The sequence below is a fragment of the Cebus imitator genome, unplaced genomic scaffold (genome assembly GCF_001604975.1).
Source record: "Cebus imitator isolate Cc_AM_T3 unplaced genomic scaffold, Cebus_imitator-1.0 Scaffold411, whole genome shotgun sequence".
Taxonomy (NCBI): Eukaryota; Metazoa; Chordata; class Mammalia; order Primates; family Cebidae; genus Cebus; species Cebus imitator.
Genome location: NW_016107726.1, coordinates 764,962 through 779,650, shown reverse-complemented (window position 1 = coordinate 779,650; position 14,689 = coordinate 764,962). Strand labels below are relative to the sequence as shown.

General features: G+C 36.2%; 1 protein-coding gene across 6 annotated transcripts in view; it reads right to left on the bottom strand.

The window, feature by feature from the left end:
- Positions 1–2,522: 2,522 nt before the first annotated feature.
- KCNK2 (potassium two pore domain channel subfamily K member 2) overlaps positions 2,523–14,689 on the bottom strand; it is a 216,702-nt gene continuing 204,535 nt past the window's right edge. For 5 of the 6 annotated variants that reach the window (XM_017509219.2, XM_037731604.1, XM_017509217.2 and 2 more), the window contains exon 7: positions 3,029–3,764. In XM_017509219.2, coding sequence (XP_017364708.1) covers positions 3,447–3,764 — 318 coding nt within the window. In that variant the 3' untranslated portion in view covers positions 3,029–3,446. Of the gene's footprint in view, positions 2,907–3,028; positions 3,765–14,689 lie in introns of those variants that run through there. The other variant, XM_017509218.2, reaches the window with a different exon arrangement.

Here is a 14,689-nt window from a genome sequence, read left to right as displayed (position 1 = left end):
GATGAGCCAGCACACCTGGTTAGTTTCACTATGAGAGGAAGTTTAAGTAAACTCATGCTAAAACAAATATCATACATTAATTGTAATGTTATGAATATTCAAATAAAAACCCCTTTAGTTTATATAAAAACAAAGTCATACTTACGTTTTAATAAGAAATGCAAATCACAAATAAGTTACGATTTTACTAGACCAGCAAGAATTAAAAACAACAAAAAAAGACAATTTGATCTAGACCTCTAATTCTTAGAAATAAATAGCTATTTCAAATCTTCAGAGTGTCTAAATTTGCATTTTGGTATTCCATCTGAAATTTACTTAAGTCCCTTTGAACTTTTAGCTGTAAGAGTCAAATAATTCTACTTATTTTTGACACAGAACTTATGGGATTTGATCTTTAATGTCATGTGTTCCTTAAAAATTTGAGAAATAAACAAAGCCCTACACACTATTCTTTCTTTTTTTGTCTTGAAGGCCAAGATGTACGTTATTCAATTCCCTCTTGGCTTCAGAAGTTTTACTTTCTTCTGCATTACAAGAGTTAAATATTATTGGAAAACAAGGTGTATCACATGAACTATGTAGCACAGTATATAGATCTATGTAAGAAATTGAAAGAACTCCAAAAGAACCACTTTTACATTTAGCAGCTATAAGGTTGGATAAAGAGCATATTCTAGAATCTACATTTAGGGTTATAGATTAAGGAGTCCCTGATACTTTCTGGTCTAGTAATTTTTTTCAAATATCTCTCCAGGAAAAACTACTCACTCTTATACTGGCCTAATGGAAAAATTAACTCACTAGAAAATTCTAGATTTTGTCAAAATCTTTATCAAGTTTCTCCCTACAAGAAGTAAACAAAATAAAGCTTGAGAAAACAAAAGTGATTTCAGTTCATATAATACACACTTTTTAAAAATTTCCCTAATCCTAAGGATAATGTTGGGGGCTAGTTTTAGAATACTTACTGAGCATCAAGTTGTTTACGAATGAATCAATAAATTTATGTAGGATATGAACAAGTAAGTAGTTCAAATACTTGTGCTATAAGGCCTAGAAGATTGGTTGGTAACTGCCTTCTTTAGACTTCAGTACCACCAGGATGCTTAATTGTCTTTTTCTTACCAAAAAAAAAAAAAACATTCAAGGACCTGTATTCAGCATTTAGTCTACGACAGTGTCAAGACAAGGTCTAACAATGATAAAATATGACATAAATTATTATTTATGTCATACATAAATAATACAATAGAAACAATCTTGAATCTATGTGTGATTTCAAGTATCTTATTTCAAATATGAATTTCAGTATGTTTGGTTTTAATGACTAGCCACTGAGGAAAACAGTCTGCATGTATTTAGCAAGGGTAGTATCTATCAATGCATCAAAAATATTTCTTAAATATTTTGAATAAAGAGGCAATTAAAAAAACTCAGCATGAAAAGTAACACTTGGCGTTCTACCTACCTAGATCGTATCTAAATTCTCAGCAGCAAGCAGGAGACTCAGAAAATGCTGACTTTAATTACAAACTTTATTTGTCAATACAATTCACAGTTTATACATGGTGCATTCCACCATATGAATTTTCGGAACAGTTATTTGAGAAAATGGGTGTAGCTTTCATTCTAAAAGAGCCTGACTTTCTAAAATTTTGGTTAGAATTTTTTTTAACTTTATAAAAGTACCTTTTACAAGTTAGCTGAATATTTACATTTCTAGCTTAAATTTAAATTTTGGAAAATAAGCATCTATTAGTTTGTTTTTTTTAATTTAAAGATTCTGGGTTTATTATTTTTCAAGACTGTAATCTGAATGCCACTTATTCAGATACAGCTCCCACCACCCCACACCAAAAAGTGAAAGAAATCAGTTTTGCAATTATATTTAGGGAAATTATTTTCTTTCTGCATTTTAAAAATTATATATATACAATGTACAGCAGATCTAAGTATGAAAATAAAGGAAAGGGTAGCAATTTACGGGGTGTATTTACTGAATTTTTTCTGAATCTTGGAACCATCCAAAAAAAAAAAAAAAAAAAAAAAAAAAAAAAAAAAAAAAAAAAAAAAAAAAAAAAAAAAAAAAAAAAAAAAAAAAAAAAAAAAACAGCAAACTCTCAAAATTTAAATTGTGCTATAACAGCTTTTTCTCTAATGTCAGAGATGAATTATGCCTGCAATCTGCATTTTTCCCTGTGCAAAATCACAGTGATCCCAACTTCAACTTCTGCCCTCACAGCCAAGTCACAACTCCAAAGGTACACCCACGGAAGGCGAGGACTGTGCCCTGCACTCACCACTGTGCCACCTCCTCTCTCTGGCAAAAGTCACCCAAGGAAAAGAAAGTTACATAAGCCTTTCATACATCAAAAAGCAATTAGAAGCTGGCAGTATACTGTTTATTAGCAAATACTTGTAACACATTATTTTGCTATTTTCTTTCCATCAGAATGATAATTCACACCCAGTGTTTTAAATCACCTCAAATAATATCCATTTTTAACAGTTTTCTTCTGTCAGGTCATTTATATATAGATAGATAGATTTTCTTCTTCTGACTTTAAAAAATGTATAGTTATTAACAAATGATAAACTCCAAATACTGCCAGGAAAAAGGGGATTGTTTGGGAGCAGCCAATTTTACCAGCCTGGTCATAATTACAGTGTATATATGTACCACTGGTACCTGAGTCAAATAAATACTCAGAGGGGCCACCTCTGCACCTCATTTCTCTGCAGTGCCTTTAACGCTAGGCAACGCTGAGTGTTGCTTCAATGTCCATCTAATTTGGCATCTATTTCTTCTTCGGGCATCATCACTTCAGTCATTTTACACACTGTTTCCAGCAAGGTATGGTATTCAAACGGGAGAAGTGGGGTAAAAGACTGCAGAGGTGAGCCTAGGGGTGGGGGCAGGGAAGGAGAAACCACACATTAGCTAGAGAGGTTCTGTTTCTTCATAAGATAAGGCACTGACTGAAAATTTCTTAGGTAAAAGGCTGCATAAGAATTTCTTGTCAATAAAAAAAAAAAAAATGTCATCCATAAATGGTCCATATCTAGGCTCAGTTAGGTAGACCCTGAAAAGTTAAGGACTGATCCCTCAAAGCTACATTGTTACCAGAAACAATTCTAATTCATTCTGAGGCCTTATGGCACATTAGGGAAAGAGAGAGGAAAACAGTCTGGGCACAAAAAGGCATCTGACATTGCTTGTCATTCCACTCATCAAAGAAAGTGGACCAATCAACAAGCATCATCAGAAAGAAAGTGCTGGCTCGAATTCCAAATTTTCTTGATGGCAGATGACCATGATGGGTGTATCTATTTTGTTCCCCTTTGAGCTCATGCACAATTTAAAAAATGCTACCAGGAACAGTCATAAAGAGCATAGAGAAGTCCTCACCTATGGCTATGCCTAAGGTTCTTCAAAGAGAGGGCTATTTAATGTTCTCAATCACAGCAATCTCTTCGCCAGCACAGTGTGGTGTCAAACCATTCAGATAGATACTCTCAGTCTTCAGTAAGGGAGGCAAGACATCCCTCTCGCTGGTCAGGTGGTTCACTGACAGGGTCCTCCTACAAGGAGTCAGCTCCTGGTTGTGGTTTCCAGCTAGTTCTGCTGAGAGCTTCCGCTTGATGGAGGTGGCGCGCTGGAACTTGTCATAAATCTCCACACTCAGTCGCCTCCTGGTTTCTTTGAATTCGGCTGTGACGTTGGCTGTCCACTCAGCAGCATGTGCTCTGAACTCTCCCACCTGGAGCATACAAGCAGAGAAAAGATAAAGGCGATCAACATGCCGATCACCATTTTCTGTGCTTTATCTTCCATTCATTTCATTTTGGGATTTTGAAAAGAAGAGTGGAGTAATCTTTTGCAGCAGTGGTGGTCTGAGAATTGATGAAATTAGACAGGGTGTACATAGCTTGATTCTATATTATATAGATATGGCTCTAAAATCTATGCACTTAAACTCTATGAATCAAATTATATTTCAGGGGCTCTAGATGTGCTTGTTTTTTATACAGGAAACTTGTTGAAATTTCTGATGCTGTGAAAAGGCAATCTATAGCTTTTTAAAAACACTTTGAGTATTTTTTCATTTGTATCTAATTTCAAGAAGTATTTGAATGTAGAAAAGGCAGTATGATATAATAGAAGGAGGAAGGCAGAATAAGAGTTTGCAATATGAACCCAGGTGACCTTGGTTGGTTCTGAAAACAGCAAGGCTGTTTGCTCAGGTGTGAACCTAGTTTTCAGAGATCAGAAATGGTGTGTGCAAGAGCTTTGTATCCAACCTCATATTAGTCATTTAGGAATTCTCTCTTTCCTAAATTAGCAACAAAATATTTTGTTTCTGCTTTCAGAGAATGCAAAGAATAATAACTGGCAAGTCCACCTTGAGGCTGTTTCCGATTGGGAAACAGTTAAGACCAAGGCACAGTTTCTCAATAAATGTTTGTGGAATCTGTAAAGTTACTCAAGCTGTGAGCTGCCATCTCCTCAACTGTAGAATAGACATCTTCACAGTACACACCTAACAAGATGGCTGAGCTAATGAACTTTACAAACTGCAAGATTTTATGCATTTATTGTTATGTAGTTCTCTTTTGAGAATTAAAGAAAAAATTTTTGCCATGTCCTAAGCATGTATATAACAAAGCATATATATATATGCATATATATATATGCATATATATATATGCATATATATATATACATTTCTCTATATCTGCTTTGTTATATACATGTTATATGTGTATATATATACATTATATATATGCTTTGTTATATACATGTTATCGACATCTTTGACCTCTTTCAAAACTGTGTTCGTATGTTTGTGTCCGAAAACAGAAAATATGACCAATCCTATGGGAACCTTTAAAATCCTCTTAACTAACCAGAATTTCATAATCTAGACTATCACTTGGAATGATCCCTATTATAGAACAACACCTCCATTTTCTTCTAGCACTTCTGGTTTCAGTTTCAAACCCACTGAACTCATTTCATAAGTAACACAGGCTCTCCGTTGCCTCACAAGCAAATAACTATGGCTCTGTTTAGTGTATTTAATTTTTGCTCTCTTGATTTTTGTTTTAAAAAAAAATCAACATGGGAAATATAACTGATAGTGTCTAAATGTTTATACTTACCTGAATTATTGGAGGAGATAGATATTACAATATGATGTGTACATATACTTGGAAAGCCATAGATGTGTGTGTGTGTGTGTGTGTGTGTGTGTGTGTGTGTGTGTGTATCTGTGTACTCAGAAACAGAAATGAAACTTCAAGTATCCAAGGTGGGTAGGAGGGTGGTACATGGCAAATCAATTCTTTTTTATCCACACATAATCACACATACACATTTGGGGATCTACTTTTTATTTTAACAGGACTTTGATTTCCTATTTATCCTGTCCTAACAAGAAATAATTGCTTGATATCTAGCAAAATCAAGCTTTCCTTAACCACTGAGGCAACTTATGTGAAGCTTGCTGGGAAAAAGGTGCTAAATCTATAGGAATTTATCCTGGAGATACTGATTGTTCCTATAAAGGACCCTGCCCATCTATGCTTAGCTATATAACTGATTACTAAACATGTAATTCTGTTTGGGGGACTCCCAGGTTAGAAAAGGACTCCCAGGTTAGGAAAAGACAGTACCTATCAGTGATAACAAACACACAATCATTCAGATTTGGCTCCCGGCAAATTCCATACGCACTTACAAATAAACCCTCCTACAGTTTATATTATTTTTCTATTTTTTACCTAAGTCATGTCTCAAGTCTTGGGGCACTGTCAGAACTGATGGAGCTAAAATGAGATCTATTCTATCAGCTTTATTTTGGTTACCACCAGCCTCTTACCTCACAGCCAATCTTTCATGAACAGAAGGGCTGTGGACTTTCACAGAACCCGCCCCCACTTTACTTTGATAATGGTCTTTTTTTGTTTTATCTTAAAAAATACTTTTTTTTTTTTTTTTTTTTTTTTTNCTGCTTATTAAGCATCTTCACTTTCGATGACTCCCAGGCATCTCAAACTTAACATGTCCCTAATTGAAATCATTTAACTTCTGGGGTTTTTTTTTTTTTTTTTTTTTTTGAGACTGAGCCTTGCTCTGTCGCCCAGGCTGGAGTGCAATGGTGTGATCTCGGCTCACTGCAACCTCTGCCTCCCAGGTTCAAGCCATTCTCCTCCCAAGTAGCTGGGATTACAGGCTCCTGCCACACCCAGCTAATTTTTGTATTTTTGGTAGAGACAGGGTTTCACCATGTTGGCCATGTTGGTCTTGAACTCCTGACCTCAGGTGATCCACCCACCTAGGCCTCCCAAAGTGCTAAGATTACAGGCGCGAGCCACCCATGCCCACCCTTATCTTAAAAAATACCTTTTTCATATAAAAGTAATAGGCTTTGTGTATCAAAATTCAGATGTTCCCTACTTACTTGCTAATTTTCTGTCTTTTCTAATGAGAACGTAAGTGCTATATACATCCTCAGCATCTAGAACCTAGTATGTAGCGCATTTCCAATAAGTACCTGTTAAATGAATAAATATATCACTAGAAATACACATACTCTGTAATCTCATACCACAGTGATAGCAATTAGCAGTAGTATTTATGCACACATGCTATCAATTGTTTTTCTTCTATTCGTGTACACTAATCTTAGTTTCTGCCTCTTCCATCTCAATTACCATCAATATTTTGCAAAAAAAAAAAAGGTCTTACGGTACACACATTGTTTTGTACATAGTTTTTTTCCTCATCCAATTTTAATCCTTTTTCCATGTCAGTACTCATTATTTTGCTCATAGTTTACATCAGCTGCCTGGCACTCCCCAAGGATAATGGCTGTGGCATGATTTAATCATTCCCCTATTGGTGAACATTTGGATAGATTTAATTTTTTTAGCTATTAAAAGTAACACTTCAGTGAATATTCTTGTACCTATATCTTTGCGAATGTGTACAAAGTATTACTGCAAGTGGAAACACTGGGTCAAAAGGCACTAGTATCAATATGGCTTGGCTGTGTTCCCACCCAAATCTTATCTTGAAATGTAGCTCCTATAATTTCTACATGTCATAGGAGGGAACCTGGTGGGAGGTAATTGAATCATGGTTGGGGGTTGTCTTTCCCATGCTGTTCTCATTATAGTAAACAACTCTCATGAGACTTGATGGTTTTATAAAGGGGGGTTCCCCTGCATTCACTCTCTTGCCTGCTGCCCTGTAAGAAGTCCCTTTGCTCTTCCTTGGCCTTCCGCCATGATTGTGAGGCCTCCCCAGCAATGTGGAACTGTGAGTCCATTAAACCTCTTTCCTTTGAAAACTGCCAAGTCTCAGGTATGTCTTTATTAGTAGCATGAGAACAAACTAATACAGATATTTTTTGATTTTGCAAACACTGTGAATTTTCTGTCTGATTTTACTGGAGTGGCAGAATAATGTGCTGGATCTAGACCTCTAAGTTTCAATCCTGGCTCCACCACATATTCATTGTGTGTCTTAGGCTAAGTTTTTTAACTTCTTTAGCCATAGTTTCTTCTGTGAAATGGGGGAAACCATAGAATCCTCCCTATAGAGTTGGTATAACAAATAAGTTAACATACTGAAAAGAGCAACACCAAGCACATAGCAGGCACTAGATACACATATAAATTTTACACAATCTCATGACATAGACCTGTATTGCCAGTGAGAGTTTTTTTTTATTATGGGTGTTTACTGAGCACTATTTTTAGACTCAGAATTCCCAGCAGCCTCACCATTTCCTTTCTGCACACTTAGATGTAACCTCTGCATTTTTGTAGTGAAAGGCACTTTATCACTGGCACCTGCATAGAAAGTATTTTAAATATTTTAATCATCTCTTTATTACAATTTGAATCTTAAGTGGTACCGATAAGTTGGACAAAGAATGAAAACTTTTGTTAGATTTGACTGAATTCTCTTGAGAAGTTTCGCAAAGTCACTGGGATCTCACGGGCTGCGCCTGGCAAACATACAGGAATCAGGAACATGTAGAGCTGAGTGCTTCTGCAAGTTAGTGATTCCTGCCAATTGGGAAAAGGCTGAATGCAACAAAGGCTCAGACTTGTTGAAGTCCATCAATTATTATTAATACTTTGTTATCTTTAATTGCATTCAATTTCTGTCAGAGGCTGGTATTTTTGTCCAATTTTAGACACACATATATATATATTTTTATCATTTCTCTAGAATTTCCAGAGGTTGGAAAGTAAACTCTGCAGGTCATAAGAGCTATAGTAACAATCTGTCAGAAATGGGGCAGAACAGGTCTGGAGAGATGAATGGGAGCCTCACCTCCCAGCTCTATAACCACATTCTATGTGCCCACAGCCATGCATTTAACCTTCTTTGAACTTCAGATTCCTTATCTATAAAATAGGGATAATAACCTATTTCACAGGACAAACAAATGAGATATATATGCAGCCAGGAGCTACATAATGATTTTTTTGGTATGCATATACAGCAGTGGTACAATAAAATTATAATAATATATTTTTACTGTATCTTTTCTATGTTTAGGTATGTTTAGATACACAAATATTTACCATTGTATTACAAGTGCCTGCAGTATTCAGTATAGTAACATGCTGTACAGATTTGTAGCCTAGGAGCAATAGGCTATACTATACAGCCCATGTGTATAATAGGCTCTACCATGTAGGCTTCTGTAAGCGCCCTCTATAATGTTGGCACAAAATGGTAAAATCACCTAATGCCACATTTTCTTAGAATACAGACCATCTTTAAGTGATGCATGACTGTGTATATATGTATGTGTGTATATATATATATATGCATATATATATATATATATCTGTGTGTGTGTGTATATATATATATATATGCATATATATATATATATCTGTGTGTGTGCATATCTGTGTGTATTCTCAAAATATAAGGGGCTACACAATTATTAATTATGATAATAGGTGAAGATGATATAGTTTGCCAAAGGTACTTTAATTATTTATTACTTCTAAGGCCTAAATATCTTTTGCAGGAGTGCAGGGAAAATTCACACTATATAGAAATCTACCCTATAGCAGGTTACACTGGGGTGAGGATACACTGCCTCAATTTCCTAAAGATACTGAAAACAATACATTGACTCATAAAAGTATGGTCATCTTGGGAAACTCACTAAACCAATGATAGTATATGTTCCTTTTTAAAAAAAAAAAATGTTTTCTTCCTTTTTTTAACTCTCTTTGTTTTGAGATAGGGTCTCACTTTGTCTTCCTGGCTGGAGTACAGTGGCACGATCATGGCTTACTGCAGGCTTGACCTCCTGGGCTCCAGCAATCCTTCTGGCTTAGCCTCCCGAGTTGCCAGGATTACGGTGCATGGCACCATGCCCAGCTAAATTAAAAAAAAATTTTTTACAGGTAGAATCTTCTGAGTTGCCCAGGCTGGTCTCAAACTTGCGAGCTCAAAGCTTGAAAAGCAGGAGAAAAGAAAGAGAAAAGCAGAGTCCCTCAAAAACTAAACCAAGGCAAGAAAGAATTAATTATTCACATTCCCCTGCCAAAAAAAGAAAAGAAAAAAATCTTGGCCTTATAAGATTATAGCAGGGGTATCTAATCCTTTGACTTCCCTGAGCCACACTGGAAGAAAAAGAATGGTCTTGGGCCACACATGAAATATACTAACACTAATGATAGCTGATGAGCTAAAAAAAAATTGCAAAATATCTCATAATGTTTTAATAAAGCTTACAAATTTATTTTGCGCTGTATTCAAAGCCATCTCCTGGGCTGCATGCGGCCCATGGGCCATGGGTTGCACAAGCTTGGTTTATAGCAATGTAGCCATTATTCACCAAATAACACATAATCTCCTAATATACAGACTAATATATTTTACGGGTGATAAATTTTCTATTCAAACTTTAAAGATGCATTTTCTGTTTTCAAAGAAATTCAAAAATAAGTTCCTGAGAATATCACATTTATATAAGTAAAATTTTTTCTTAACAGAAATAATGCTTCTGGTGTTCTGGATAATTAAAACTAATCCTTGTGCATTAAAATCCTTTTGCTTCATCGGATTTTTATTTAAAAAACATCTTTCAGCAACTTAAATAGTATTTCATCTTCCTATAACCAAGCAATCTGCATTATTAAACCAAGCTGAGGACAAAAAGTGAGCACAACAGTTCCAAAAAATCACAATGAATGTTCCTACAGGTCATGTAATTTATGGAAGAAAGAGGTCTTTACTGGAATTTCATATGTTCTTAATTTTTACATGATGCTCACAGCCCAGGTGATCTGATTTACAAAAGAAAGGAAGGAAATGGAGTGCTATGCATAAGCAGCCACTTGTTCTCTGACTCTACTGGAACTGTTCTCATCCACTTCACCAAGTTCTCTGTCCTCAACTCGCCGGATCTTCACAGCTGCAAATGGCACTGCTCCGTCCCTCCCAATCAGTGTTTGCTCTTAGTTTTCAAGTCAGCACACTCTCTTGGTTGTTGTCTTACTGTTCAGGTCAATTTTCTCAATCAACTTTGTAGCTTCATTTTCTTTTACCCTCCTCCTTAACTACCTTTGTTCTGCAGGGTTCTATTTTCATTCTCCCCGGATAATTACATCCTTCCGATGTTTCAATTACCATCTATTTGCTGATGACTCCCAAATCCATATTTCTAGGTCAAAAATCTTTACTGAATTCTGCATCTGTATAACTGACTGCTTATTAAGCATCTTCACTTTCGATGACTCCCAGGCATCTCAAACTTAACATGTCCCTAATTGAAATCATTTAACTTCTGGGGTTTTTTTTTTTTTTTTTTTTTTGTTTTTTGAGATGGAGTCTAGCTCTGTCACCAGGCTGGAGTGCAGTGGTGCAATCTTGGCTCACTGCAACCTACACCTCCCGGGTTCAAGCAAGGTGGGACTACAGACACGCACCACTCCTGCCTCAGCCTCCTGAGTAGCTGGGACTACAGACACGCGCCATCACGCTCGGCTAATTTTTTATATCTTAGTAGAGACAGGGTTTCACCATGTTGGCCAGGATGGTCTCGATCTCCTGACCTCGTGATCCACCCACCTCGGCCTCCCAAAGTGCTAGGATTACAGGCGTGAGCCACCACACCCGGCCCATTTAACGGCTTTTTTTTGTTTTTGTTTTTTTTAAATAAAATTTATATCATATCATGGTACCATTAAGTTTCCTAAGTTGAACTTCAATATAATCCCCTGCTCCTCCTCTTACTAATCTTATATCAAGTTCTTATTCAAATTTATTCATTAAATCAAATCTTACATCCAACTCCAATTCTTGCTTATTTACCTCTTTTCCTCTCAATTCCTTCGCTTCTTTCCATTCCTATTGTCAAAATTGTCGAAGGGTCTACCATTTTGTCTCAACTGTATTACTTCTGTGGTCTGCTAACCAGTTTTGCTGACTTAATTCCCTCTCCCCTCAAACGCATTCTCCACACAGCAGCCAAATTGCCCTGTAATGAACACAAATTGACCTAGTACTTTCTCCTGCATAAAACCAATTGATTACTGTTTCACTTACAATAAAGTTCCAACTCTTTAAAGTGGCTCATGTAATCTAGCGGTTACCTGCTGTTTCAGCCTCAATTTTAATTACCTTCATCTCAAACTCCACTTTGGGGGCCATCCCAAACGTTTCTTTTATTTCCTCAAAATTCTACTCTTTACCTGTTATTCTCTCTGTCCAGAACACTGTTTCCCAGTCCCTCTCTTAAATATTCCCTACTAAACTGGACATCCTCATGGAGCCACCTCTCAATCCCCTGGAATACATTAGAATCATCTGGTAGTTGTGCCCCTACCACTCTGTACTTTCCTAGCATTACTGCTCAACACAACTTATTACAATTATTAGTTTGATTGCTCTCCCGACTTCATGACGCTAGAGAGGATATGTCTGCCATATTCTATTCAGTATTTCCAGTGCCTAGAAGAGTGTAAGTAGTGAGAATGCAGTCAATATTTGTTGGACAAATAAATGGGTAAGTGAATCAAGGGCAAACAAATCAATCATATTTTTGATACACAATCCAGTACAAAGAATCTGCTTCCTGATTGACTGATGGGATAATCTTGATCCTCTCAGCAGGAAGATGCAGCCGGTGGAAAGCACTGACTCATAGCCATCTCTATTCATAGTAAAGGTCCAAAATATGTTTCCTCAAACTAACGTTTTAGTCACTGCAGAGACTCCTCAGCATTCTAAGAAGCCTATGATGCTAATATCTCATTCTCAAAGCGAAGAACGTCACGCCTATTGTATATATAGATCCTTTAAATCAGATTTTTTTTCTTTCTCCTTACCAGCCCTCTAACTCTTTTCACTTCACTCACCACTTTTCATGGCAGTAGCTCACCAGGCTATTCCAGAACCTGGGCTTTATCATCTCTACAGAATGCAATCTTTGAAGTTAAAGAAAGGTTAACAACTTCACTTTAGAAGAATCACTGACATCTTCCTCTGCAACTATAAATATTAATCCTCTGATAGTTTTTCAGTGGAGCAAAGTCTCATTATTTCAGAGTTCAAGAATCTGCCTCCTTAATAATGGTTCCAAACCTTACAGTCCTCAGGTTATCTAACGTATCTCAATCAATGTCAAGAAGGCCCTTGTCATGGTGGTAACACAATTTAAAAACAAGCGCTTGCCATATTTCAACATTTTTAGAGAAATTTTCCTGAAGTACATAAGATTGATAGGATATAGCCTGAGAAGGATGAAAGTTGTCTATCTAGAAGTTTGCAATTTATGAAGTTTATAGTAAGCTCATTCGTAACCATAAAAACACTTATTATTCCATTGATTCCAGTCAGCTCCGTGGCTGATTTCTTGAAGTTAAGGACCACTGCTCTATTTCTTATCAAGTTCAACCATCCTTCCCCTTTTCTTCCCTCTCCACACTATACTCATAGTGCTATGAGTATAGGAATTTAATAAGTTTAGTCTTCCCAACTAGATGGTAAGCTTAATGATGCAGACGATGCATTCTGTCAATTTCTTCTCCTCCTAAAAGTACCCAACATGGTAATTTGAATAGACCAGGCTCCTACACACGTTCTGACTGGTGAGAGGAATCTGTAACCATTGACTGACACAGCCTTCCTCTTGTACAAAAACACTACGGAGCTTTCACATAAGGGTGATACTTGCATAGGTTCTCTACCAGGGTGTGTTGGTACAACCTGAAGAGAAAGCAACTTATAAACCAATTTTAATCAGACGAAAATCTTCACATCCTTTTATAGAAGTAAATAATGTATAGAAATTAATTCTGACCATGAGTTTCCAGCAAAGGAAAAGGTAAGTATATAAGAAGATATTCATTGAGACATGTTTTGAATAGCATAATCTTGAGGCTAATAAATGTCATGTAGGAGGTCAATGTTTATGAGAAACCAGTCAGCTACAGAAACCATTTTCTAGTACTATGGTTGTATTAAGTGAAGTGATAAAGAAAATAAAATTGTATTTTTACCAGCTGATTACAGCTATATAAAACAATGGATGCATATAAGCAAGGATATACAGAGTATACAAAAATGGAAACTATGGATTTTAGAAATTACCTATTGAGTATTGATTACATGCCACGTCCTGGGCTTAGTGTTGGCTTTCTTGAGGTAAAAAGTTATTTAAGTAGTATTTATTAAGTAGTTATTTAAGTAGTATACTACTATTTAAGTAGTATTTTTATTCCCTTTTAAGTCTCCCTTTACTGGTGTTATGTAATACACAGCATATCCAGCCCTAAATAAACCTTGTGGAGGCAGCATTCTCTATGGGGTGCTATTTATTTGCTCAACACAACCTAAGTGTCAGAATTGGACTTCGATTGCCTCTAGGCAATCTGATTCGGCTATCACAGTAAAAAAAATACCTTGAAGAAAGAACATTTAATGTTCAATGTTGTAAAGACATTTAACAATGATTGAGAGAATTTGAGTCTGTATTTCCAAATCATAGCTCTATATTATTAATTAAAGTGTAATTCATTCTATTTTACTACACACATGTGTGTGATAAAGGATAGTTCCTCATCCTGAATTGCATGTTTGCATAATGTTTTCACTTCTTTAAGTTTCCTTGACTCTCTCTAGGTCTACTCCAGGTCACTGGAATAGTGATTTTCTTGTCACAAAAAGTGTAAGATGATTTAAAGAAAATTTTCAGTCTTTTCAGTTTGAAAAAAAAAATTGACATTGCATTTTTTAAGTGTTTGTTCTTCATGAACTGCATTTCTAAGGAGATTATTTTCCTCCAAACAACTGCAAAATGCCAGCTTCCTATTTTTTGCAAGAAAGTAAAGCCAATTTTTGAGGAACAGTACTTCTTGATTCTTTCTCTCTCTCATGTTTTGGAGCGATGCCTCTGTGACAGGAGGAGGTATCATCCTACCATAACTTTTGATAAGAGAATAGTGTCCAGGGTCAGTTTCATCTAAAAATGTTTTCTCCACATGGCAGAAATGAATGTCGCCCCACTAGCTGGGGTTACCTAGAATTTCACTGTTGAAGAGTAGCTAATACCCAGGAGGTTCTCCAATTTTAGATAACGCTGTTGCATGAGTCCTGTTTTCCATAAAATTCAACGATCACCAAGAAATTGAGCCGGGC